At 40.1% G+C, this 24673-nt stretch overlaps 1 protein-coding gene across 1 annotated transcript in view; it reads right to left on the bottom strand.

The window, feature by feature from the left end:
- Positions 1 to 5075: 5075 nt before the first annotated feature.
- The window catches only part of MCOLN3 (mucolipin TRP cation channel 3), a 52151-nt gene continuing 32553 nt past the window's right edge, over positions 5076 to 24673 (bottom strand). The window contains exons 7-13 of the mRNA XM_066264958.1: positions 14928 to 15027; positions 11784 to 11896; positions 11552 to 11701; positions 8389 to 8490; positions 8182 to 8304; positions 7096 to 7302; positions 5076 to 5407 (exon numbers count right to left, since the gene is read on the bottom strand). Coding sequence (XP_066121055.1) covers positions 5273 to 5407; positions 7096 to 7302; positions 8182 to 8304; positions 8389 to 8490; positions 11552 to 11701; positions 11784 to 11896; positions 14928 to 15027 — 930 coding nt within the window. The 3' untranslated portion in view covers positions 5076 to 5272. The remainder of the gene's footprint in view (positions 5408 to 7095; positions 7303 to 8181; positions 8305 to 8388; positions 8491 to 11551; positions 11702 to 11783; positions 11897 to 14927; positions 15028 to 24673) is intronic.

Here is a 24673-nt window from a genome sequence, read left to right as displayed (position 1 = left end):
TTACAACTGATGAATGTACATTGGCACATCATCACCTGAAGTCTATACTTCACATTAGGGTTCATTCTTGTTGCTGTACTGTCTATGGGTTTTGACAACCATAATCAGACACCTAGCCACCAGTGTGTTTTCATACAGAATAGTTTCACTACCTCCTATAGACGGAATATTTGTGACACTCCCAAATTCATTGTTAAATCCTAACAGCTGTGATGGAATTTGGGAGTGGAGTTTTGGAGAAATGATTAGGTTGAACCCTCATAAATAGAATTAGTGTGGTTATAAAAGAGGTCCCTTGTCCACTTCCACAATATGAGAATACAGCAAAAACACAGATGTTTAGGGACCAGAAAGCCAGCCCTCACCAAGCAACTAATCTGCTGGTGCCTGGATCTTGGACTTTCAGCCTCCAGAACAATGAGATGTAAATTTCTGTTGTTTATAAACCACCCTGTTTATAGTATAATATTTTGTTATAACAGCCCAGAAAGGATTCAGAGGCTGCCCCCTAATTATTGTCTGAGCTCTGCCTATTCATTCTTCCCTCTCCCTCAAACCCTCGAAACCACTAATCTTTTAGTCTCCATGGTTTTAATGTCCTATAGTTGGAATTACATGGTATGTAGCCTTCTTAGATTGGCTTCTTTCACTTAGTAGTATGCATTTAAGATTCTTCTATGTCTTTTCATGACTTCATAGTTTTTTAGGACTAATATTTTATAATTTGAATGTATCACAGTTTATTTCTCCATTCACCTACTGAATGACATCTTGGTTGCTTCCGAGTTCTGGCAATTATGAATAAAGCTGCCGTACACATCCAAGTACAGGTTTTTGCATGAACATAAGTTTTCAACTCATTTGCATAAGTACCAAGGAGCACAATTGCTGAATTGTACAGTAAGAGTATAGTTTTGTAAAAAACTGCCAAATTCTCTTCCAAAGTATTTGTACCATTTTGCTTTTCCATATGAAACAAATGAGAGTTCATGTTGCTCCACATCCTCATCAGCATTTGGTGGTGTCAGTGTTTTGGATTTTAGCCATGCTTTTTGGTAGGTGGTAGTATCTCACTGTTGCTTTATTTGCTATTCTCTAATGCCATACAATGTTGAGCACCTTTTTGTTTGCTTATTTGCTATCTGTACCATCTTTAGTGAGGTGTCTATTCAGGTTTTTGGCCCATTTCTAAATCAGGTTGTTTTCTTCTTGTTGACCTTGAAGAGTTCTTTACATATTTTGTATAACAATGTTTATCACATATGTTTATTGAAAATAGCTTCTAGTCTGTGGCTTCTCTTCTTGTTCTATTAGTGATATAATGTAGAGCAGATGTTCTTGATTTAATGAAGTCTTATGAATTTTTAGGTTATTTGAAAGGAATTGTATTTTTACTATGCTAAATTACCCCTTTTAAGTTGTCATGAATACATTATCTCTGCAATTATTCAGATATTTTATGTCTTGTGATGGAGTTTTTGAAAGTTTCTCTGTGAAGGCTTTGCACAGTCTACCTTAGGATAATTGCTGGATAATTTCAAATTTTGTTTCTACTGTCAATAATTTATGTTATCTTTTCTAGACGATTATTAATATAGAGAGGAAGCTTAGAGAGTTGTTAAATTGATCTTATATCCAACAACCTTACTGAATCCTTTAATTAGTTTTGCAAATTTGTTAATTCTATTGGGTTTTCTATGTAGATCATTATATCACCAATTAACAAGAATTTTACCTTTTTTTAATTATTTTTATTTATTTATTCATTTTAGAGATGAGAGAGAGAAGAGGAGGAGGAGCAGGAAGCATCAACTCCCATATATGCCTTGACCAGGCAAGCCCAGGGTTTTGAACCAGCGACCCCAGCATTCCAGGTCGATGCTTGATCCACTGCGTCACCACCAGTCAGGCGAATTTTACCTTTTTTTACTAATCGATCACTTCTCTATATGTACAAATTTAATTTTAAAATGGTATGCTGAGACAAAAAGATTAAAATTCAATGTTTATTAGAGGAAAATGGCACCTAAAGTTTTTAAAGAAGATGTGGCATCAGCAAAATTAAAATTTACATTAAAATGATTATAACAGACAACAATATCCTAAGATGCCTATTTTGATGTCTATAAACTCTTTCCTTGGGAATTCTCTCTTGGCTAATGTAGTCAAGAAATAGAAGGCCAGTCTGAATCCTGAGCCTTATGAATAGTTCCTTATTTAGCCCCAATAAAAGCATTTAGCTGTTCCAGGTCCAGCTCCAGACCATGCAGCCACTGCGAACTACTTGCATCAGAATTACCTGTGTGCAGTGGTGGAATTCAGCCAATTCGCACCAGTCCAGCAGAACCGATACCTAATTTTTTTTGAGTTCCACGAACTGGTTGTTAAAATGGCACTTGTGATCAGGGTTCTCTCTAAGGCGGGTGCCTAGGCAGTCACCCAATGTGGAAGTCAGAAATTTACATTCCTTACTCTTTTTTAACATTCATTTATGCAACAGTGTATTCTAAGCACCTGTAGTAATGTTTGTTCCATCCATAGGTGAAAAAAATTGCAAGTGAGGGTGCCAATCAAAAAGCAATATGGAAATATCTTTAATAACAGTTTTATTGGTTTTTTGTTGGGTATTATTTAATATTTTTCATTATTTTAAAACTCTTCCTTATAACATAATCTAGTTTTGTGTACCTCTTTTATTGTTCTTATTTAAGTATTAAATGCATGAAATAATAAACTACCTTACAGTATATCATCTTTTATACTTAAAATGGTCATTAGGATAGAGAACTGGTTGTTAAATTATTTGAATCCCACTACTGCTCTGTGCTTGATAAAAATGAAGATTCCTGGCCTCACCCTAGGTCCTGAAAAATAAGAAATCTCTGCTGGTATTTCCTGGACATACATAATTTTAACATGATCCTCCTCTCTTCTCCTGTCCCCGATGGTTCTTATGTCTACAAGCTTGAGAATCATGAGGTCAGCAGAGAACCTGACCTCCAGACAAAGGGACATCACCAGCAGAAGTCCAACCCCCATCTCCTTGTTCCCCCAGCTTAGAAGCCTGGGAGAAAAAAATGGAGACTTCTGTTCTCCATCTCTTCTGACAAGAACCACGAGGTTCTTTATGACACATATACATAAAATAAAATCATGGAAATGACTGGTCCATAATTTGTCTGCCTACCCAGAGCAAGCCATTGTACTGGGTTGGGGATAGTTCTAAAAAGTTAGTACTATTTCTTTCAGGAAATAGTAGATATCATCTCACATGGGCATCATTGCTAAAAGGTAGGTCCTGAAATTTATCAGTGGCTCAGCCCTGCCACAGTAAGAAAGCTTAGAGAATCAGGAGAGAGACAGGAAGGAGCCAGTCACTGGCTCTGGTTCCACAGCAGGAACGTGACTTCAGGGCAAAGCAAAACCCCAGGCCTAACACTGGGCAAGTGGTTTTATGTTTCCATTGAAACATGCTAGTCCAAGTTCTCACAGGGAGTAAAGAAAAGTATTTACCAGTTAATAAAAACAAATTTAAAATTCACATTAATTTCTAGTAAATTCTAAAAATGATCATGATACAAATATTAGATCAAAGGGAGAAAAATTCACCTAGAGATAGGTTTATTTATTTATTTAATTTTAATTTTTTAATTTATTTTTTAGTGAGTGAGAGAGAGACAGACAGACAAACAGACAGACTGACAGGAAGGGAGAGAGATGAGAAGTATCAACTCATAGTTGCAGCACTTTAGCTGTTCATTGAGTGCTTTCTCATATGTGCCTTGATGGGCCGGGGGCAGGGGGGCTTCAGCTGAACCAGTGACCCTTTGCTCAAACTAGTGACTTGGGCTTAAGCCATTGACCTTGGGCTTCAAGCCAGTGACCTTTTGGCTCAAGCTGGTGACCATGGGGTCGTATCTATGATCCCGTGCTCAAGCTGGTGACCCCGCACGCAAGCTGGAGAGCCTGAGCTCAAGCCAGTGACCTCAGAGTTTCAAAACAGAGTTTTCATCGTCCCAGTTCAATGCTCTATCCACTGTACCACCGCTGGTCAAGCTCACCTAGAGGTTTAGAATTTTTTATTTCTGAAAAACCAAACACAGCTTTTATTTGTTGTAAAAATTTCACATTTCAACACCTGGAATTATTATTATTAGCTCTTAAACCAAAGTAAAAAAATAACAAATTGGTTTCTTCAAATTAAAAGGAACACGCTTTGAGAAAACCTTTATTGCACATTGTTGCATTCTTTTTTATTTGAAAAACAAAGACTCCTGATATAACAAAGCTGTTTAAATAACTCATGACAAAACAGACTCATGATATAAAAATTCCTGAAACTTCTAAATCAGCATTTTGCAAAAACAGAAACTTTGTTTTTGTGTCTTTTAAAGGCATACATTTCCCACTTACTTTTAAATTTTGAGGATAATTGTTTTTCAAAATACTTCTATAGTGAGTTATAGAATCTCTTCCCACAAACCACAGTTCCTGGCCCTAAAATGCCGCTCCTTTCCATGAGACCGAATGTGCCTTTGAAGGGCACAGTACGCCACACAGTGCTCACAAGGCCATACAAGTAATAATAAAATAATCCTTGTGGGATCAAACATGCACTAGATCTAAGCTTTAATTTTCATATATGATAAGATAGATACTCTTGAATACTGAAAGAGAGAGAAAACTTATACACAAATATTAACCAACCGGATCATCTCCAGAACAAAAAGAAGCAAGTAACAGTGTCCTTCACAACCAAGTATCAGATTGATAGCCGGTGATGGTTGTTTCTAATTCTGGCTGAGTCTGAAAATGCAACAGTACTGGATATTCCCTCTCTCTCATCCTGGGCCCGAGAGTGGCCCAGACCAGGGTCAGTGAGTCGTCTGAAGTCACTGTCAGACTAGGCATCATTTTCCACTGATGACACAGTGAGCACAGTCCAAGTCGTTGTGAGCAAGAGGTTAAGAGCTAAAGAGTGGCCTAGAAAACAGCTTCTAAAGCTGTAGAAAAAAAAAAAAGAATAAGAAATCAATAGCTCCCTTAATCAAAGTTGTGATTAAAAAAAAAAAATTCAACGTAAAGTTGAAAAGACATTAAATATTGCTTTTAAAACTATAAACCTAATGAATTATAAAGTTAATGAGTTCTTAAGGAATTGTTGCTAATAATAATCTTCAGACATACTCCACCAGACCTTAAAAAAACCTATGTAGTGTCCCAACTCAGATACACATCATGTTTGCTCTAGAGCACAGATAAGCCATATAAACTACTTTTTACAACAGCAGAATATAGATACTGGAGGGTCGTCTTCTAATCTGTATTTTCCAGAGTTGGGTAGATCTTGGCACTCTGATATAAATTTACGGAGTTTGGTCTCTGGGAAGCCATCTTGTTGGTAATGCTATACAGAAGAATAAAAAAAAATAGTTCTTATTAATAAATTCCTTGAAAACAGCTTTATTCCACACTTGAAACAGATTGTTTAGCAAGAGAGGGCATCTTTTTAGAGGGATATTTTAGCCACTTCTAAATATTTTTAGGGAGATGGAGTCCCTAGAACCACCCTTAGGTTTGGCTAAGGTAAAGTGGGTCTGGGATTCTGCAATACCCTCTGGCCTCTTTTTTGTGGGTCTGGTTCAAACCAAAATGAGCTTGGTGAATCCAAGTCAGTCTGAGCCCTCTTTTGGGGAAAAATCCATCCAGCCCAATGGAACCTCTATCACCACTTCACCCTGCAGCCCATGACTTGCTGGCCAGTGTATAGCAGGAACCTTGCATGCAACTGGGTTCAAGCCACAAGCTAGCTGATGCAGATTAACAACATACTGTTGGGGACTGAGAAGTGGACATACCCAGCCTTCCCCTGAAGACCTCATCCCAGCCTTGAACACTGCTAAGCTAATCCAGGTGTCTGGACACATATCTGAATGCTATAAGGGACCTTTGCAGTCTGCACACCCTTTTGAAGTCTCCCTTCTGGCCACACAGGCTTGTTTAAGGGCCTCATAATTACATCATCTTGGGGTCTAAGACCTCTAGAACGTGCCCTGATGAGAAAGGATCAGCAATAACTTAGCTTTCCCACTTGGAAGTATTCTGAGACCATGCAAAGAAGTTAACATTAAACCAGAAGTCTCAGGCTTGTGCTAAGGAGAGTTGTCAAGTCTTGTTACCTTTAGAGATACAGGACGTCACCTTTCAATAACATATAGTTCTCTGTATGCAGAGTGGAAAGTAGTAAATTTTAAGAGCATTTTGGCAGGGATTTGGACGGGTACAACCACGTTCTTTCCCAGTCACCTTGGTGACTCTAATCACAACTCTGCCAAGTGAGTATTGAAGACAGTTCCTGAAATCTGATTCAGTAAGAATGAAGTCATGGCCTTGGTTTCATGAGCATATACTCATAAGCCATCCACTCCTGATGGCCTTCTCTTTATCTCTGGACTAGTCACATAGCATTATGTTTCATTACCCCTCTTACGACCAGAAAGAAAAGTCCCCAAGTGAAAGTGTCTATGCCAATAGTATACCAAATAGTATAAAATTATTAGAAATTTAAATGTCTATGGATATTTGTTCTGCCTCTCCATATTTCAAAGGGCTTAAACTGACGTTTAAAATATCCTTTGCGAATGATAATACAAATAACAACTTTTTAAATCAAATTTTCAACTGGGGCGGGGATCATACAGGCCTTGCCAAGAGTAATGGATTTAGTCACAGCACACTCTAAGTGAAGAGGTCAATTTTTCTTTATGGAAACTGGAACTTAAAAGTTCCACACCCCAAATTTTGACTTTTTGAAATGCCATCTGTTTTACTCACCCAAACTTACTGATCCTTATCATTCTAATAGAAGGTTAAAAAGCTTGTATGAAAAAGCACAATTATGTGAAGATAAAACTGTCAACATCCTGGAAATTCTATTTCTCCTTCATCTATGTTCCTCAGTATCTAAAGTTGAAGTTCTTCTTCTCTACCCTGAAGAAATTAACATTCCATAAATTCCCCTCCCCCATAAGTACTATATTCTATCACTCTAGGTTCTAGAAAAACGCTGTCATTTATGGCTACTGATGGACCTACCTTAATTGTTTCATATGTATCAGTGATCAGTGCAATGAAAAGACTTAAAATCATGTATATAAAGAGGCTGATGAACGTGTAGAGGTAAATTCTGCTAAATAGCCAGACCAAGTAACTTTTTTGCTGCATTCTTGCAAATGTGGCAAACATATCATCTCCATTGATCAGAGAAAAAAGGCACTCAGAGACCATGTTCAGAGAACGGAACTGAAAAAGAGAGAGAGAGAGAGAGAAAAGTTCCCTTTATTCCACATTCCTTCCCCTGGGAGACTCCATTCATGACATCACATTAAAAATAATGAGATAAAATATCCCAAGTTACCCTTTCAAGCCAATAGCTTGAGGTAACTACACACATTTGCTTTGTGATACACACAGCATACTCTTCTTCCTGGCACTACAGCCACGTCTGATTGCTCCTCTTAATTTGGAACGGGCTGACCCGAAGGCAGAAGGGGGTTGGTTTGCGCACTCAGTGCTTTTGTGAATCAAGCTTCATCTTCCCATTTACCTTCATGAAAGAGATCTCTGAAATGCTTCTTCAGAGAAACCCAGGTCTTACTCATGCAAGATCATACTTCTTGTTTTAAAGTTTGTGTCACTTAAGATAATGGCATTATAGTTAAGACTATATCTTCAGCAACCAAGATTTCTTTTTTTAATTCATTTAAAAAATTTTTAAATTACAGTTGACATATACATTGTTGTATTAGTTTGAGGTGTATATTTCTACCAGTTTTACCCTGCACTACTTTTTAAATAAAATCACATTTTGAGACATTTCACCTAAATAGCTTACTCTAATATTATTGATGAATCAAACTGACTACACTTTACTTCACTGGTGGTGAAAAGGACTTAATTACTTGACATATTCCACAAAAGAAATTGAGGAAGTTGAATGATTCAATTATTCTCTCAAGTTGTTCACACCTTTTCCGTTTATAAACATGGTAATAGATATACTACCTTCACTATTTTAGAGCTGAGTCACAAAATAAAAAGAGCTCATCTGAAAGGAGAAAAGCCTCTGGCACTATTCTAAGCACTTAGAATGTTACCAAGAGGAACAACTGTGTATCAGACCTTTTCATGGTAAGGCCCCAGCACAATCCATCCACAGAAGCAATAGCCAAAATAAATCATAGCCGCACAGCAGCAGAACCTCATGACGTTGGGCAGCGCCGCCTGAAGGGTCAGGATGAGGAGCTGGGAAAGTAAGAGAGGTCGTTAGAACCTCTTTATCCTTCAGCCACAGCAGTGCAATAACTATGAAAGGGAGAAGCTGCTTACATTGTACTTCTGAAAGAAACTGAGGTATCGGATGACACCGAGCCACACAAGCAAGGTAGAGGTGCCGAGAAGTATGCTGCAGACATCATAACTTGTCAGACTCTAAAACAGAGTGGGGGAAAAGTAATCAGAAATTCATCTGAGCAAGAAATATTCATTGGGTAACTATGAGTCAGGTGCTGTTCTAGGTGCTAAGGACAAAACAGTGAAAAGACAAAACTTCCCACCCTCATGATGCTTACATTCTTATGGGGGGAGAGTGATGACAGCAATAAGTTAATAAAAACTTGGTATATTAGCTGTTGGTAAGTGAGGAGGAAAAAATTCAGGAAAGGGGTTAAGAAATGGGTAGGGAGTTGCACTTTAAGTAGGATGATCAGAGATCTCACTAAAAAGGTAGCACTTGAGCAAAAGCCTGAAAGGAGTGAGAGAGCAAACCAAACAAAAGGAAGGGCAAGAGCTTTCCAGGGGACAGGAACCAGCAGGGGCAAAGACCCCAAAGCAAGAGGGTACCTGGCCAAATAGTGAGTCTGGCTGGAGTGCGCGATGGGGATAGGATGAGGCATAGAGGTAAGGTGGCAGGTAGAGCCTTGTGAGTAATTTTACAACTTTATCTCTACTCTGATTAAAGTAGAGAGATTTGAGAGATCTGAACAGGAGTGATATGATCAAATATTGGCTGCTACGGTTGGGAGCAGATTATTAGAGGAATGAGAGGCTATTGCAAGAATGTAAGTGAGAACTGATCGTAACTTGGTGGTGGACATGATAAGGTAATCTTTGAAGGTAGAGCAAGAGCATTTTCTCTTGGATTAAATGTAGGGGAGAAAGGGTTAGGGAAAAAGAATCAAAGATGAATTTATGACTCTTGTCTTAAGCAACTAAAAAGAGTTGGTATTAACTGACATTAGAAAGGAGAAGCAAGTTTTGACTGTGGAGATGGGCATCTTAGAAATTCTGTTTTAGGTACATTCAATCTGAGAGGCCAAGTAGGCATCCAATGAAGATGTAGAACAGACTGTTGGATATTTGAGAATGGAGTTCAGGGAAGAATTCCAAGATGGAGACACGAATGTGGAAATCACTGGCAAATAAATACTATTTAAAAAGGTGGAACAGAATGAGATCACCAAGACAGAGGCAAGAGGCAGAAAATAAAAGATGTCCAGGCACTACATCCTGAAGCACTGTCACCTTAACAGGTTGGAGAGATGAAACTGGCAAAGGAAAGTCAGAAGGCCAGCCCATGATCTAAGAGGAAAACTAGATGAGTGATAGCCTAGGAAAAAAAAAAGTGCACCAACAATGAGCGAGTGTTTGCAGTGTTAAAAGCAGCTGATAGGTCAAAATGAGGATAAGTAACTGATTATTGGACTTAGCAACATGGGAGTTTGTCGGGAGGAACCCTTCTGTGGCATGGCAGGGCAGCCCGATTAGAACAGATATAAGAGAGAATGGGAGAAGCAAAAGCAGAATCAAGATGAGTTGCCCCTTTGAGGTATTTTGCTCTATAGAGGGGAGCAGAAAATGGGGAAGAAACTGGAGGGGGAGATAGGTTGATATTTTGTCTTTTTAGAAAGGAGGAAAAACATGCTGATAGGAATGACAGGGTAGAAAACGAGAAATTAATAATGCAAGAGGAAAAGAAGACACATAGCAGGAGCTATGTCCTTGAGTAAGCAGGTGGGGACATCATGTGGTAAGCATGTGGAGGAGGTGGCCTTGGATAGTAGCCCAAATAATATATCCACAGCAACAGAGAATAAGCAGGGTGTATGGGCACTGATGCTGGTAGGTAGAGAAATGAAGTGAGAGTTTGTGGAATTTCCACATTTTTTTTCTATTGTTCATGTGAAATAAGAAATGAGGTCATCAGTTGAGAGTGTTAGAGAGAAGAAAAAAACCCATGAAATTACATCTATAAGAAGGTCTAGAAAAATGTGGAAACATTGTTGAGTATCATTAAGAGCTCATTAAAGTTAATGATAATTGAAATTGATAAAAATAAAGATTTGCTCTAAATCTTCTTCCATTACTTTTTTCTCCCCCTGAAATTAAATATCTATCCTGATGATTTATACAGCAGCTATGACATGGCGGCAGCTGATCCTTGTCAACCTAAAACTATTCTCTCCTTCTAAGCCACATTCACAGCCTGTATTTCCCAGCACCCTTTGCAGTTAGATGTAACTAAATTCTGTTCAGTGAAATGGGAATAGAAATGAAAGCTACCACACTAGAGCCAAGGCTGTAAGACTGTGGGAGAGCTACCTCCAGACCAGACCATGTTTTCCCTTCCATGGGTTGTGATCTGCCTAAGACGACTCAGCATCAGTCATGCAGTCTGTGCAAGCCCATAATAGCTGGGAAGAAAACAAGATGGGAGAAAGCTGGGTCCCTGAAAGACTGCATGGAGCTGAACGACTCGCCAACCTAGAAAACCCACCCTGAGTATTACATGAGGGAGAAATAAGCTCCTATCTTATCTGAGCCATTGCATTTGGGGGTCTCTGCCCAGGAATATGAATCATAGCAGGTTTATGCTCATTTTTAGTTGCAGCCAAAGCTAGAAAAATATAAATTTGAACAAGATTAGTTTGAACAATATTTGTTGGGTTTTTTTATTTGATATTGCTTTGGAAGAGAGTGTTGATTTTTAATCTAACAACTAACTCAAAATGAGAACATTCTCAGTTTGAATGGACAAAGGAAACAACTACAATACTCTCATCATCATAGTTTGGTCGCACTTTGCATCCCTCAGCCCTACTCTTTGTTTATTGAAAAGACTGACATTTCTTTTAAGAACAGTAAAAAAAAATACCACTTACTTAAGTTTCCTTGGTATGTTTATAAATTTTGCTATGTGTAAAAACTCACAGGCCTCCCCCCAGAGTTCAAATTCAGTGAGTCTAACTTGGGCATTTTTACCCGGTACCCAAATGATCCTGATGCAGACTTTTGTAGATCTCACTTTGAAAAACTCTGCCTAAAAGATTTCCTAGATAGATTTAAGAAAATCGCTGCTAATGATTCCAAGTTTACTCAACACAAAGTTTGAAAGAAATTATTTATTCTACAAATTCTCACATTTTGGAAAAATAAGTTACTATTAATACAAATCTGATACTAACAATTGACATGAATAAAGAAAAAAATTTACCTTGGCTTGGATTTCCATTTTCAGAATTGATCCAATGATTGTCAATAAGTCACTAATAATAAGCATAATGTACCATCCATTGACAAATTCCATTCGATCAGAAACAGAAACCTCCTTCTTATAGTGGAGGAGGAAAAAATTGACGAATTCCTGAACAATTGAAGGGAGGCACAGTGAATTTCTCTCTCAGTCAAAAAGTCTGTACCATGTCCTAGAAAGCAATGCCCCCTACCTGTTGAAGCTGAATCCCTTTAATCACAGATCGAAAGCACAGGATTAATGAAGCCACACATGTCAGAATAACAAAGGCATCAAAGATCATCATATAATGAGTGTTCCTCTGAACTGGAAGAAAAAGGATTACCTGTTTATGAAATGGGACATTAATATGTTGACAGCCACTTCTTTTATTTTTCTCTTCGTTTTTAGCCTCATTTATTTTAACAGCTGCATTGCATACCACAGTATAAATGTATAATATGTTGAACAACACTCAGATTATAAGATCATAATGTTTTTCCCACTAGAAAAATTTCTCCAAGTCCTCTTTGTTCGCAGGTGCAAGTTTTTTTTTTTTTTCAATTGATTTGAGAGAGAGAGAGACTTCAGTTTGTTGTTCGACTTATTTATGCACTTATTGGTTGATTTTTGTATGTGCCCTGACCAGGGATCAAACCAGCAACCCTGGTGTCTCATGACAACACTTTAACCAACTGAACTACCTAACCAGGCCCAGGTGCAAGTGGAAGTTTAGATGAATGACTATATAAATGTGGAACTGTTATGGTAAGACATATGCATTTTTCCAAAAAGAGATCATAAGAAATTGTTCTCCAGGCCCTGGCCAGTTGGCTCAGCGGTAGAGCGTCGGCCTGGTGTGCAGGGGACCCGGGTTCGATTCCCAGCCAGGGCACATAGAAGAAGCGCCCATTTGCTTCTCCACCTCCCTCCCTTCCTTCCTCTCTGTCTCTTTCTTCCCCTCCCGCAGCCAAGGCTCCATTGGAGCAAAGATGGCCCGGGCGCTGGGGATGGCTCCTTGGCCTCTGCCCCAGGCGCTAGAGTGACTCTGGTCACGGCAGAGCAACGCCCCGGAGAGGCAGAGCATCGCCCCCTGGTGGGCAGAGCATCGCCCCTGGTGGGCGTGCCGGGTGGATCCCGGTCGGGCGCATGCGGAAGTCTGACTGTCTCTCCCCATTTCCAGCTTGAGAAAAAAAAGAAAAGAAAAGAAATTGTTCTCCAAAAAGATCATGCCTGTTTACCTACCTATATATATCTCCACATCTTCTTAACCACTGGATCTTAGTAATCTTTAATTTTGGCTAATCAAAAGAGCAAATATATTATTCCCAATGGTTTGAAATGACAACTTTATCATTTACCAAATTGCTATATGTATCTTACCCTTTTGATGTTTTTGAGTATTTTATTTAATTTGAAGCAGTTTTTAAAACTGTTATTTATTGATTTTAGAGAGGGATGGGAAGAGAGTGAGAAATGTCCGCTCATGGTTGCTTCACTTCAATTATTCATTGATTGCTTCTCAAGCGTGCCTTGACAGCGAAGGTAGGGAGGGGGACAATGTAGAGCCAATGAGTCCCTGCTCAAGCCAATGACCTCGGGGTTTTGAACCTAGGACCTTAGCATTCCAGGTCAACGCTCTATCCACTGTGCCACCACCACTCAGGCGGTTTGAGCATTTTAATACCTAAGACAAATAACTCTCATTCCTCTTTTCTAGGATAGTTGCTAGCTATTCTTGCTTGTTTATTCTTTTGTGGGGTTTTTTTTTTGGTTTTTTGTTGTTGTTGTTTTTAGGATCGGATTGTCAAATTTCAATAAAAATGGTAATTTTGGGGAGGAGATCATCTTAAATTTATAGATTACTTTAGGGAGAATTGACATACTCATGGTGTTGAATCTCTTGTCCAAATACATGGTATACCTTCTCATTGATTCAAATTTTCTTTTTGCATTCTTCTGAAGAATTTTCAAGTTTTGGGGGTTTTTTTTGTGACAGAGACAGGGAGAGAGAGAGAGAGAGAGACAAAGGGAGGGACAGATAGGTACAGACAGAAAGAAAAGAGATGAGAAGCATCAATTCTTTGTTGTGGCTCCTTAGTTGTTCATTGATTGCTTTCTCATATGTGCCTTGACGGGGGCAGGGGTGCTCCAGCAGAGCGAGTGACCCCTTGCTTAAGCCAGCAACCATGGGTTTAAGCCAGTGACCTTGGGCTTCAAGCCAGCAACCTTTGGGCCAGTAACCATGGGGTCATGTCTATGATCCCACGCTCAAGCCAGCAACCTCAGGGTTTTGAACCTGGGTCCTCTGTGTCCCAGTCCGACACTCTATCCACTGCACTACCGCCTGGTCAGGCAGAATGTACATTCTAACAAGTTCCTGAGGGAAGCCAAGAACCACTAAAATAAAGTGACAGACACTGGAGACAGACTGCTACTTGCTGGCTGGGTAACCTTGGACAAGTTTGTAACCTCTCTGTGCTTCAGTTTTCTCACTGTGAAGTGGGGATAATCATGCCTATTTCATTGGAGTTGCTGTGAGAATCAAGCGGGTTCACTTGTATAGGGTGCTTAGAGCTTTGTAGTACATCAACATATATTAGTTATTATGCTTTATTTTCTTCATATTCTCCTATCTGAAAGTATTTTGTTCATTTACTTGTTTACTTCCTTGCTTGTCTCACTGCAGTAGAATAGAGTTCCACAAGGTTAGGTTATTGTCTACCTACAATAATAGGGATGCTGACTATCTCAAGGATATTTTAAAATATTAAAATAAGGAAAATGAAGGAAAAGTAGGTAAAAATACTTATGCAGTAAGCATTCAAAAATATTGGTTTGGTGTAAGTGATCTTTTTTTTTTTTTTCTTTTTTTGCTGGGGGGTTGTATTTTTTGGGTTTTTGTTTTCTTTCATTTTATTTTTTTATTTCTTGTATGGAGTGGGCCAGTGAGAGCACATGGAAAAGACAGGAAAAGTCATTTCAATTATTAACAATTTACGTTTTGCTGGAACATCAGATAACTACGATAAATTGATCCACTTGCAGAGTATTCGGGACTTGGAGATAGTACAATTCTTTCATTCAATGCTTCACATCTCCATGAGATCAATAATTTAATAACCATTTTGAAAACTAGTAAAATGGCCTGACCTGTGGTGGCGCAGTGGATAAAGCATCGACCTGGAAATGCTGAGGTCGCTGGTTCGAAACCCTGGGCTTGCCTGGTCAAGGCACATATGGGAGTTGATGCTTCCAGCTCCTCCCCCTGTCTCTCTCTCCTCTCTCTCTCTCTCTCTCTCTCTCTCTCTCTAAAATGAATAAAAAAATTAGAAAACTAGTAAAATGTATCAGTTACCTGATCCAGATACATGCCAGTCTTTACATTCTCTGATGGAAATGTCATTATCTAAACTTATCTTAATTCTTCCACTGTGGGCTTTGTTGTCAAATGTTATCTGCAAAGAAAAGAAAAAGGGTCAAAAACATACCTATAGTTTTTGAAGCCAAGATGCCTCCAAGCATTAATTAGGAAATAGTTATTTCCGTTCGCGAGGAGACTCAGAGTCTCATCCCTGACCTACTGTCATTCTGTTCAACCTTGGTAAGTTCCCTTTATTTCTCTGTGAAATGAGAAGTTCAAACTATGTCTTCTATAGAGATCTTTTAAGTCTCTAAAATCTTATGTATCTAAGACAGTATTCCAGCCCTGGATAACTTCTAAAACAAGAGAATTTCCCCCTCTTTCCTATTCTAAGTACCTCTAGATGCCCTCTTGATATGAGCAAGAGCTGGTAAAAAGCTTCCAGTTATAAAATAAATAAGCCACAAAGAGGTAGGTTGCAACACAGGGAATATCTATATAAATAAAAATGTAAATGTTTGTTTGTTTAAAATCTTAAATCTCCAAAAGTTCTTAACCAATTGATTTGAAATTTTGAAACAATATTGCATTTGAATACATGCTCTTTTTTATATACCCACTATTATATAGCTATAGATGTCACACCTGTGACAGGTAAAAACATGCTTTTTAAAAAAAACAGCGCCATCTGTTGGACATAAAAGCAACACACACTATACTAAATATTTTACGATTCCATTTCAATGTTTCTAATTTATGATCCATTTATGTGCAGCCAGACTTGAGGATGCACAGTTACAAGCACAGTGATCGCGTTCTTTAGCTTCAGATCTGCTTCGTTCTCAACAGAATGAATGTGACAGGCTGAGAGTGGCTGAAAGATGTCAATGAGAAACAGAAGATCAGCATCAAATATGACTCCATGCTCAGCAATCACACGATTACAATCATCTTGCATGCCGGTACAACCCAGCTGACGATTATAGTTTGAGCCGGCATGTTCTCATCGGCACTATGACTGAAGTGTGTTCTTATTGCAAGGTTCTGAAATTTAATGGAGAAATGAAAGGAATGTGTTGTGCTGCCAGAAAAATTAAACTGCCTCAACTTGGAGGACCGCCAGTGCCATTAAAAACTTTGCTTGCAGATATACCGCCAAATCAAAGCATTTCCTATCTAACATCAGGAAATAGAACTCATGCTTCCAAATGACGTCGTTCGGTGCAGAAATCCTAACAGCTCAATTCATGCCAACTTTCAAAGTGAAAGGAAAAATTTATCATAAAGCCGGCTCCCTGCTTTCGTTCCCAGATGGTCAACATAAATTCCTACGAATGTATTTCAGCGGTGATGGCAATGATGAATTGAATGCACGCTGCAGAATTTCTACCAGCATAAGAAGGTCCATCGTTTTCCAACTGCAAGAGCTTCTTCACGAAAAAAACAATTTAGTGCGTTTGTTCAAAACAGCAATTGACATGATGCCATCTGATACAGACAAGATTGTTATTCATGCTGACAAAATGGCTGCTAGAGAACATGTGCGAAGATTCAATGCTCCAACTATAGACAAAGTGGCAATTGTTATAGTCGGAGATCAATTCCAACCTATTGTTCTTTATCAGAGAAACAATCAATTGACAAAACTTGCAGAAACTCATCGATGCTACGATGCCCTGCAATATCTAATCATTTTGGGGATGGTGCTAATGGATATCACTTCAATGTTAAGATGATAAATCCAGTCAGTGGCGAAGAAACAAATATGAAATGCAGCCCAATGAACTATTACTCATACTGATTGATTAGAGAGAATGAAGACAATCACATCTTAAAATGCCGTTAATTGTTTCACCAATACATCATAGATATGTATGCAAAAATCGGAACAGAACGTTTGATATTCATCTGTTTGAATCAGACCAAGCTTCGCTCTGAAGAATACGTTCATTTGCAAGACGCAGTTGTAAATGATGGTAATACAACTAACGTTGGAAGACTAACGATTTTGCCATCTTCATATACAGGCAGTCCACGTCACATGCATGAGTATGCTCAAGATGCAATTGCAGAAAAAGTACAAGATGGTGCTGGAGTAGGCGGACATACCAACATCCACCTCCCAGAACCAAAGTGGATTACAAACTAATTTTAAGAACTATCATCTGGAAAAACCAATTTTGGACTAAACTAAGAGGACTCTTCAACCAAGGAACACGGAAGAAGCCACACTGAGACTGGTAGGAAAAACGGAAATGCGGAGAGGGCTGCCCAGTTCCCTGGAGCGAACGGCAGCTGGGAGAGACTCGTGTGTCGGGAAGTGAGTTTAGCAGAGAGAGGAGGGTCCTGAGCCCCAGGAACAAAGCCCCAGCCTGCAGCCCCGGAGCCTAGAAGAGGCGTATGGACAGTATTTAGCTGGAAACAAGTCAGGATACTGTTTGTGAGAAAGAGTCAGATTTCTCAGACCCAGGATTCTTCTTAAAGGGACCGCGCAGAACACCACTCTCACAACCACTCACCCAGGGCTCCGGGGGATGGGGAGAGAGGAGAGTACCAGAGTAGCAGGAAGAGAGTGTACTCTGGGAGGCACAGGGAGAAACATTTTGGGAGACAGCCACCCTAACCCCTGGGACGAGTCACTCCCCAAATCTGAAGTGAATATTTCCCCTGGAAACAGCAATACCAGCAAAGTGAAGCAGGACACCAGCCAAACAAGGTCTCCCACAGCACTCAGAGCAGAGTCGCTTAGAAGGAGTGAGCTTCTGGGACTACAGTAGTGAGTCTTAGGGTCTGAGCTGCAGTGCCCACACCGACACAGCTGAGGGCTCACTGGAGTGTGGGCGGCAGCGGGACACGGAAACATGGTTCTGTCCGCAAGGGCGGAAGCTGGCTAGCCACCACCGGGCCCAGGTGTGAGCTCAGTCTTGCCGGGCTAGGGAGGAGGGGGCCGGCAAAAGCAGTCAAGCCCAGCTGCAGGCAGCCTGTAATCCAGCCTGCAGGAGAAGGGCGGGAAGCCCAGAAGGGGTGGAGACCAGCCCTTGAGCAAAGGAGCAAGAACACAGCCTTGCCCCGCCCACGGAACCAAGGCTTGTGGCTTGACTTGGGAGCCAGCTCCTCCCGTGGGGGTGGAGCCAAAAGTCCAGAACAGGCAGAATCCCACTATTGAATGTGGGCACGCAGTCCCACCTGGCCTGTGGAGCCAAGGCTTGCAGCTGTCCCACGGATCGGGCTCCTCCTGCAAGGGCGGGGTGAAAGCCGGAAACAGGCGAAGACCCAGAGCTGAGCAAAGGTGCTCGCCACTGCCCTCAGGGCCAAGCATAATGCCACCTGTGGGGGCGGGGCAAAGGCCAAGGCCACCAAGGCTTGTACACCCAAGCACGTGATCACAGCCACTCCCTTGAAGGAGAGGCAGAAACCACAGCAACAGCCCCAGTGGGCAGGCACTGGCAACGCCCATACCCAAACGCCCTAGGCAGCAACAGCAGAGGGGGTGGTGGGCCTGCAGACAGACCATACCTAGGGAACAGAAGCCACACCCAGTGGACTCCAGTGGCCAAAACCTTTTTTTACACAGAGAAAATGAGAAGGCAAAGAAATGCAACACAAATGAATCAAGAGAAATCCCAAGAAAAGGACCTGAATGAATCAGATATAACTAAATTACTAGATGCAGAGTTTAAAATAATGATTGTTAGGATGCTCAAAGATATTAGAATAACAATAGATGGTCATTACGAACACCTAAATAAAGAGATAGCAAATATAAAAAAGGACATTGAAATAATAAAAAAGAATCAGTCAGAAATGCCAAATACAATATCAGAAATGAAGAACACAATGGAAGGAATTAAAAGCAGGATGGATGAAGCTGAGAATCAAATCAGCAAGTTAGAGGGCACGATAAATAAAGGCACAGAAGCAGAGCAGAAAAAAGAAAAGAGACTCAAAAAGTCTGAGGAAACCCTTAGAGAGCTCTGTGACAACATGAAGAGAAATAACATCCGCATCATAGGGGTTCCTGAAGAAGAAGAGAAAGAACAAGGTATAGAGATTTTGTTCAAGCATATCATAGCTGAAAACTTCCCTCAATTAAGGCAGGAAAACATCTCACATGTTCAAGAAGCACAGAGAACTCCATTAAAGAGAAACCCAAAGAAATCAACACCAAGACACATCATAATTAAAATACCAAAACTAAGTGATAAAGGGAAAATATGAAAAGCTGCTAGCCCTGGCCGGTTGGCTCAGTGGTAGAGCGTCAACCTGGCGTGCAGAAGTCCCGGGTTCGATTCCCAGCCAGGGCGCACAGGAAAAGTGTCCATCTGCTTCTCCACCCCTCCCCCTCTCCTTCCTCTCTGTCTCTCTCTTTCCCTCCCGCAGCGAGGCTCCATTGGAGCAAAGTTGGCCTGGGCACTGGGGATGGCTCCTCGGCCTCTGCCCCAGGCGCTAAAGTGGCTCTGGTCACAATAGAGCGACGCCCCGGAGGGGCAGAGCATCGCCCCCTGGTGGGCAGAGAGTCGCCCCCTGGTGGGCATGTAAGGTGGATCCCAGTCGGGTGCCTGGGGGAGTCTGTCTGACTGTCTCTCCCCATTTCTAGCTTCAGAAAAATACAAAAAAAAAAAAAAGCTGCTAGAGATAAAGAAGACTATCACCTACAAAGGAGCCCCCATAAAAATGACTTCCGAATTCTCAACAGAAATACTTGAGGCCAGAAGGGAATGGCAAGAAATATTCAAAGTAATGCAGAACAAGAGCCTACAACCAAGACTACTCTATCCAGCAAGGCTATCATTTAAAATTGAAGGAGAAATAAAAAGCTTTTCAGACAAAAAAAAAAAAAACTCAAGGAATTCACTACAACCAAACCAAGGCTGGAAGAAATGCTAAGGGGCCTGTTGTAAACAGATCAAAGGAGAAAAAGAATATAGCAAAAGAGGAATACAGTTTTAAGAATAAAATGACAATAAACAATTACATATCAATAATAACCTTAAATGTAAATAGATTAAATGATCCGATTAAAAGACATTTGGTAGCTGCGTGGATAAAAAAACAGGACCCATATATATGCTTTCTACAAGAGACACACCTTGAAACAAAAGATGCACATAGACTAAATATAACAGGATGGAAAAAATATTTCATGCAAATGGAAATGGAAATGAAAAAAAGCTGGGGTAGCAATACTTATATCAGACAAAATGGACTTTAAAACAAAGACTATAGTTAGAGATAAAGAAAGACACTACATAATGATAAAGAGAGCAATTCAACAGGAAGATATAACCTTTATAAATATCTACACACCTAATATAGAAGCACCTAAATATATAGAGCAGACTTTGATGGATTTAAAGGGTGAGATCAACAGCAATACTATAATAGTAGGGGATTTCAATACCCTACTAACATCACTAGATAGATCCTCAAGAAAGAAAATTAACAAAGAAACAGCAGACTTAAAGGACATACTAGATCAACTCGATTTAATAGATATTTTAGGAACCTTTCACCCTAAAGCAGCGGAATATACATTCTTTTCAAGTGCTCATGGTACATTCTCTAGAATAGACCACATCTTAGGGCACAAAAGTGGTCTCAACAAATTTAAGAAAATTGAAATTATATCGAGCACTTTCTCCGATCACAATGGCATGAAACTAGAAATCAACCACAACAGAAAAACTTAAAAATACTCAAACACTTGGAAACTAAATAGCATGTTATTAAATAACAAATGGGTAAACAATGAGATCAAAGAAGAAGTATAAAAAATTCTAGAAATGAATTATAATGAGCATACATCATCTCAAAATTTATGGGACACAGCAAAAGCAGTCCTGAGAGGGAAGTTCATGGCATTACAGGCATACCTCAAGAAGCTAGAAACAGTTCAAATAAACAACTTGACACTACATCTAAAAGAACTAGAAAAAGAACAGCAAGTAAAGCCCACAGCTAGTAGAAGGAAGGAAATAATAAAGATCAGAGCAAAAATAAATGACATAGAGGCTAAAGAAACAATACAAAGGATCAATGAAACCAGAAGCTAGTTCTTTGAAAATGTAAACAAGATCCATGAACCTTTAACAAGACTCACCAAGAAAAAAAGAGAGAGGACTCAAATAAATAAAATTAGAAACGAGAGTGGAGAAATAACAACTGACACAACAGAAATACAAAATATTGTAAGAAAATACTATGAAGAACTGGTACACCAAAAAACTAGACAACCTAGATGAAATGGACAAATTCCTTGAAACATAATCTTCCAAAAATTAATCTGGAAGAATCAGAAAACCTAAACAGACCAATTACAACAAATGAGATTGAAACAGTTATCAAAAAACTCTCGGCCCTGGCCGGTTGGCTCAGCGGTAGAGCGTTGGCCTGGCGTGCGGGGGACCCGGGTTCGATTCCCGGCCAGGGCACATAGGAGAGGCGCCCATTTGCTTCTCCACCCCCCCTCCTTCCTCTCTGTCTCTCTTCCCCTCCCGCAGCCGAGGCTCCATTGGAGCAAAGATGGCCCGGGCGCTGGGGATGGCTCCTTGGCCTCTGCCCCAGGCACTAGAGTGGCTCTGGTCACAACAGAGTGATGCCCTGGAGGGGTAGAGCATTGCCCCCTGGTGGGCAGAGTGTCACCCCTGGTGGGCGTGCCGGGTGGATCCCGGTCGGGCGCATGCGGGAGTCTGTCTGACTGTCTCTCCCCGTTTCCAGCTTCAGAAAACTAAAAAAATAAAAAAAATAAAAAAAATAAAAAACTCTCAAAAAAGAAAAGTCCTGGGCCTGATGGCTTCACAAGTGAATTCTACCAAATATTCAAAGAAGAACTAACTCCCATCCTTCTCAAGCTATTTCAAAAAATTCAAGAGGAAGGAAGACTTCCAAGCTCCTTTTATGAGGCAAGCATAATTCTGATTCCAAAACCAGGCAAAGACAACACAAAGAAAGAAAATTATAGGCCAATATCCCTGATGAATTTAGATGCTAAAATCCTCAACAAAATATTAGCAAACCGGATCCAGCAATATATGAAAAAAATCATACAACATGATCAAGTGGGATTTATTCTGGGAAGGCAAGGCTGGTACAATATTCGCAAATCAATCAATGTGATTCATCACATAAACAAAAGGAAGGAGAAAAACCACATGATAATTTCAATAGATGCAGAAAAAGCATTTGATAAAGTCCAGCACCCATTCATGATCAAAACTCTCAGCAAAGTGGGAATACAGGGAACATACCTCAACATGATAAAGGCCATCTATGACAAAACCACAGCCACCATCATACTCGATGGGCAAAAATTAAAAGCAATCCCCTTAAGATCAGGAACAAGGCAGGGATGCCCCCTTTCACCATTCTTATTCAACATAGTTCTGGAAGTCCTAGCCACAGCAATCAGACAAGAAAAAGAAATAAAAGGCATCCAAATTGGAAAAGAAGAAGTAAAACTATCATTATTTGCAGAGGATATGATATTGTATATAGAAAATCCTAAAGTCTCAGTCAAAAAACTACTGGACCTGATAAATGAATTCAGCAAGGTGGCAGGATATAAAATTAATACTCAGAAATCAGAGGCATTCTTATACACTAACAATGAACTGTCAGAAAGAGAAATTAAGAAATCAATCCCCTTTACCATTGCAATCCAATCCAAAAATGGGAAAAAGAAATGAATAGACACTTCTCGGAAAAGAACATACAGATGGCTAATAGGCATATGAAAAAATGCTCAACACCACTAATCATTAGGGAAATGCAAATTAAAACCATAATGAGATATCACCTCACACCAGTCAGAATGGTGCTCATCAACAAAACAACACAGAATAAGTGCTGGTGAGGATGTGGAGGAAAGGGAACCCTCCTGTACTGCTGGTGGGAATGCAGACTGGTGCAGCCACTGTGGGAAACAGTATGGAGATTCCTCAAGAAATTAAAAATCGAACTGCCTTTTGACCCAGCTATACCACTGTTAGGAATGTACCCCAAGAGCACAATAGCACTGTTTGAAAAGAAGAAATGCACCCCCGTGTTTATGGCAGCATTGTTCACAATAGCGAAGATCTGGAAACAGCCCAAGTGTCCATCAATGGACGAGTGGATTAAAAAGCTTTGGTACATATATACTATGAAATACTACTCAGCCATAAGAAATGGTGACATCGGATCATTTCAACAACATGGATGGACCTTGATAACATTATACTGAGCGAAATAAATAAATCAGAAAAAACTAAGAACTATATGATTCCATACATAGGTGGGACATAAAAATAAGACTCAGAGACATGGACAAGAGTGTGGGGGTTACAGGGTGGAGGGAAGGAGAGAGAGGGGGTTGGGGGAGGGGAGGGGCACGAAGAAAATCAGTTAGAAGGTGATGGAAGACAATTGGACTTTGGGCGATGGGAATGCAGCATAATCAAATGTCAAAATAACCTAGAGATGTTTTCTCTGAACATATGTATCATGATTTACCAATGTCACCACATTAAAATTAATCAAAAAAGAAAGAATTTGTCTCACGACTAATTCAGGCAGTTAGAAGAATAGTATAAGGATGCTAATTCTGCTTCTCAGGACACATCCTGCAAAAGAGGCCCCAAGAAAATTGGTGGTTTGGCTCCTCTGATTTTGCCAATTGGATTAAAAAAAAAATAGGTCAGGAACGCCCTGAAATGGAACTAACAATACATGGGCATAAATTTAAAGGACTTTTAGATACTGGAGCTGAGATATCTGTTATTGCTAAGCTACACTGGCCTCCTTCCTGGCCCACTCATGCAGCAGCCACAGAATTACAAGGTATAGGGCAGAGTAAATCCCTTCAACAAAGTTCTAGTTTTTTACATGGGGAAGATTAAGAAGATCATTCTGGATTTTTTTAGCCTTATGTGCTCCCTGGATGGCCAGTTAATTTGTGGGGTAGAGATGTTTTGAAAAAAGGAACAACAATAATGGCTCTGGGAAACTTCCACTAAATGGCAAATCACTTTTGCAAATCAATAGCTCCAGATATATGGGAAAGGTTTATATAAGCAAATGGGGATCCTCAAACACCTCAGCAAGATCTTCTGAGCATGGCTTTTAAGGTACCAAGAGGCAGAAAAAAGCCCAATAGAGATCAGGTGAACTACCAGCTTTTAGGATATGCCCTTAAAGGCTCCAATGCCCCAAAGGGGTCTCATAGGATTCCATCTGGGTCCTGCTTCAATAATGAATAGGAAGGTTATTGAGCTAAAGCCTGCCAGGCTTACATGCCTTTGCTGTGAAGAAAAAGGGTCACTGGAAGGTAGGCTTCCCCCTCACTTCTCTAAGGGAGGGTTCAGTCTCTTCCAGCCCTGCTCCAGCCACCTATGACCTAACCTTGCCCAGAATGCTGGGGTTTGCCACTGAAGGCTGAAGTTGCCCAGGGCCATCTATAACACTGTGGATGAGCCTAGGGTATTTCTTCTAAGAAGCAGGTAAACTGATCTCACTTGCACAAGAGCCACTTAACTATGTCTTGCCTGAATAGTCAGGTTTTTTATTCTTGCCTCGAAGATCTCTGTTGTGGGTGTTGATAGTCCTATTTTCTGCTGCTTTGTTTAATATATAGTGTCTCCTTCATTCCTTCTATCTCAATGCCCCATTCATATTTCAGGCTGGGACCTACACCTAATTTAGAGCTCTCTTTCCCCCTTTTGCCAACTTCTATTATGAATCTACCTTTGCCACCCAGTGTAGTG

Source organism: Saccopteryx bilineata, chromosome 3 (genome assembly GCF_036850765.1).
Source record: "Saccopteryx bilineata isolate mSacBil1 chromosome 3, mSacBil1_pri_phased_curated, whole genome shotgun sequence".
Lineage (NCBI taxonomy): Eukaryota > Metazoa > Chordata > Mammalia > Chiroptera > Emballonuridae > Saccopteryx > Saccopteryx bilineata.
Note: the sequence above shows the minus strand (reverse complement) of the source record. Positions and strands in the feature narration are given on the sequence as shown.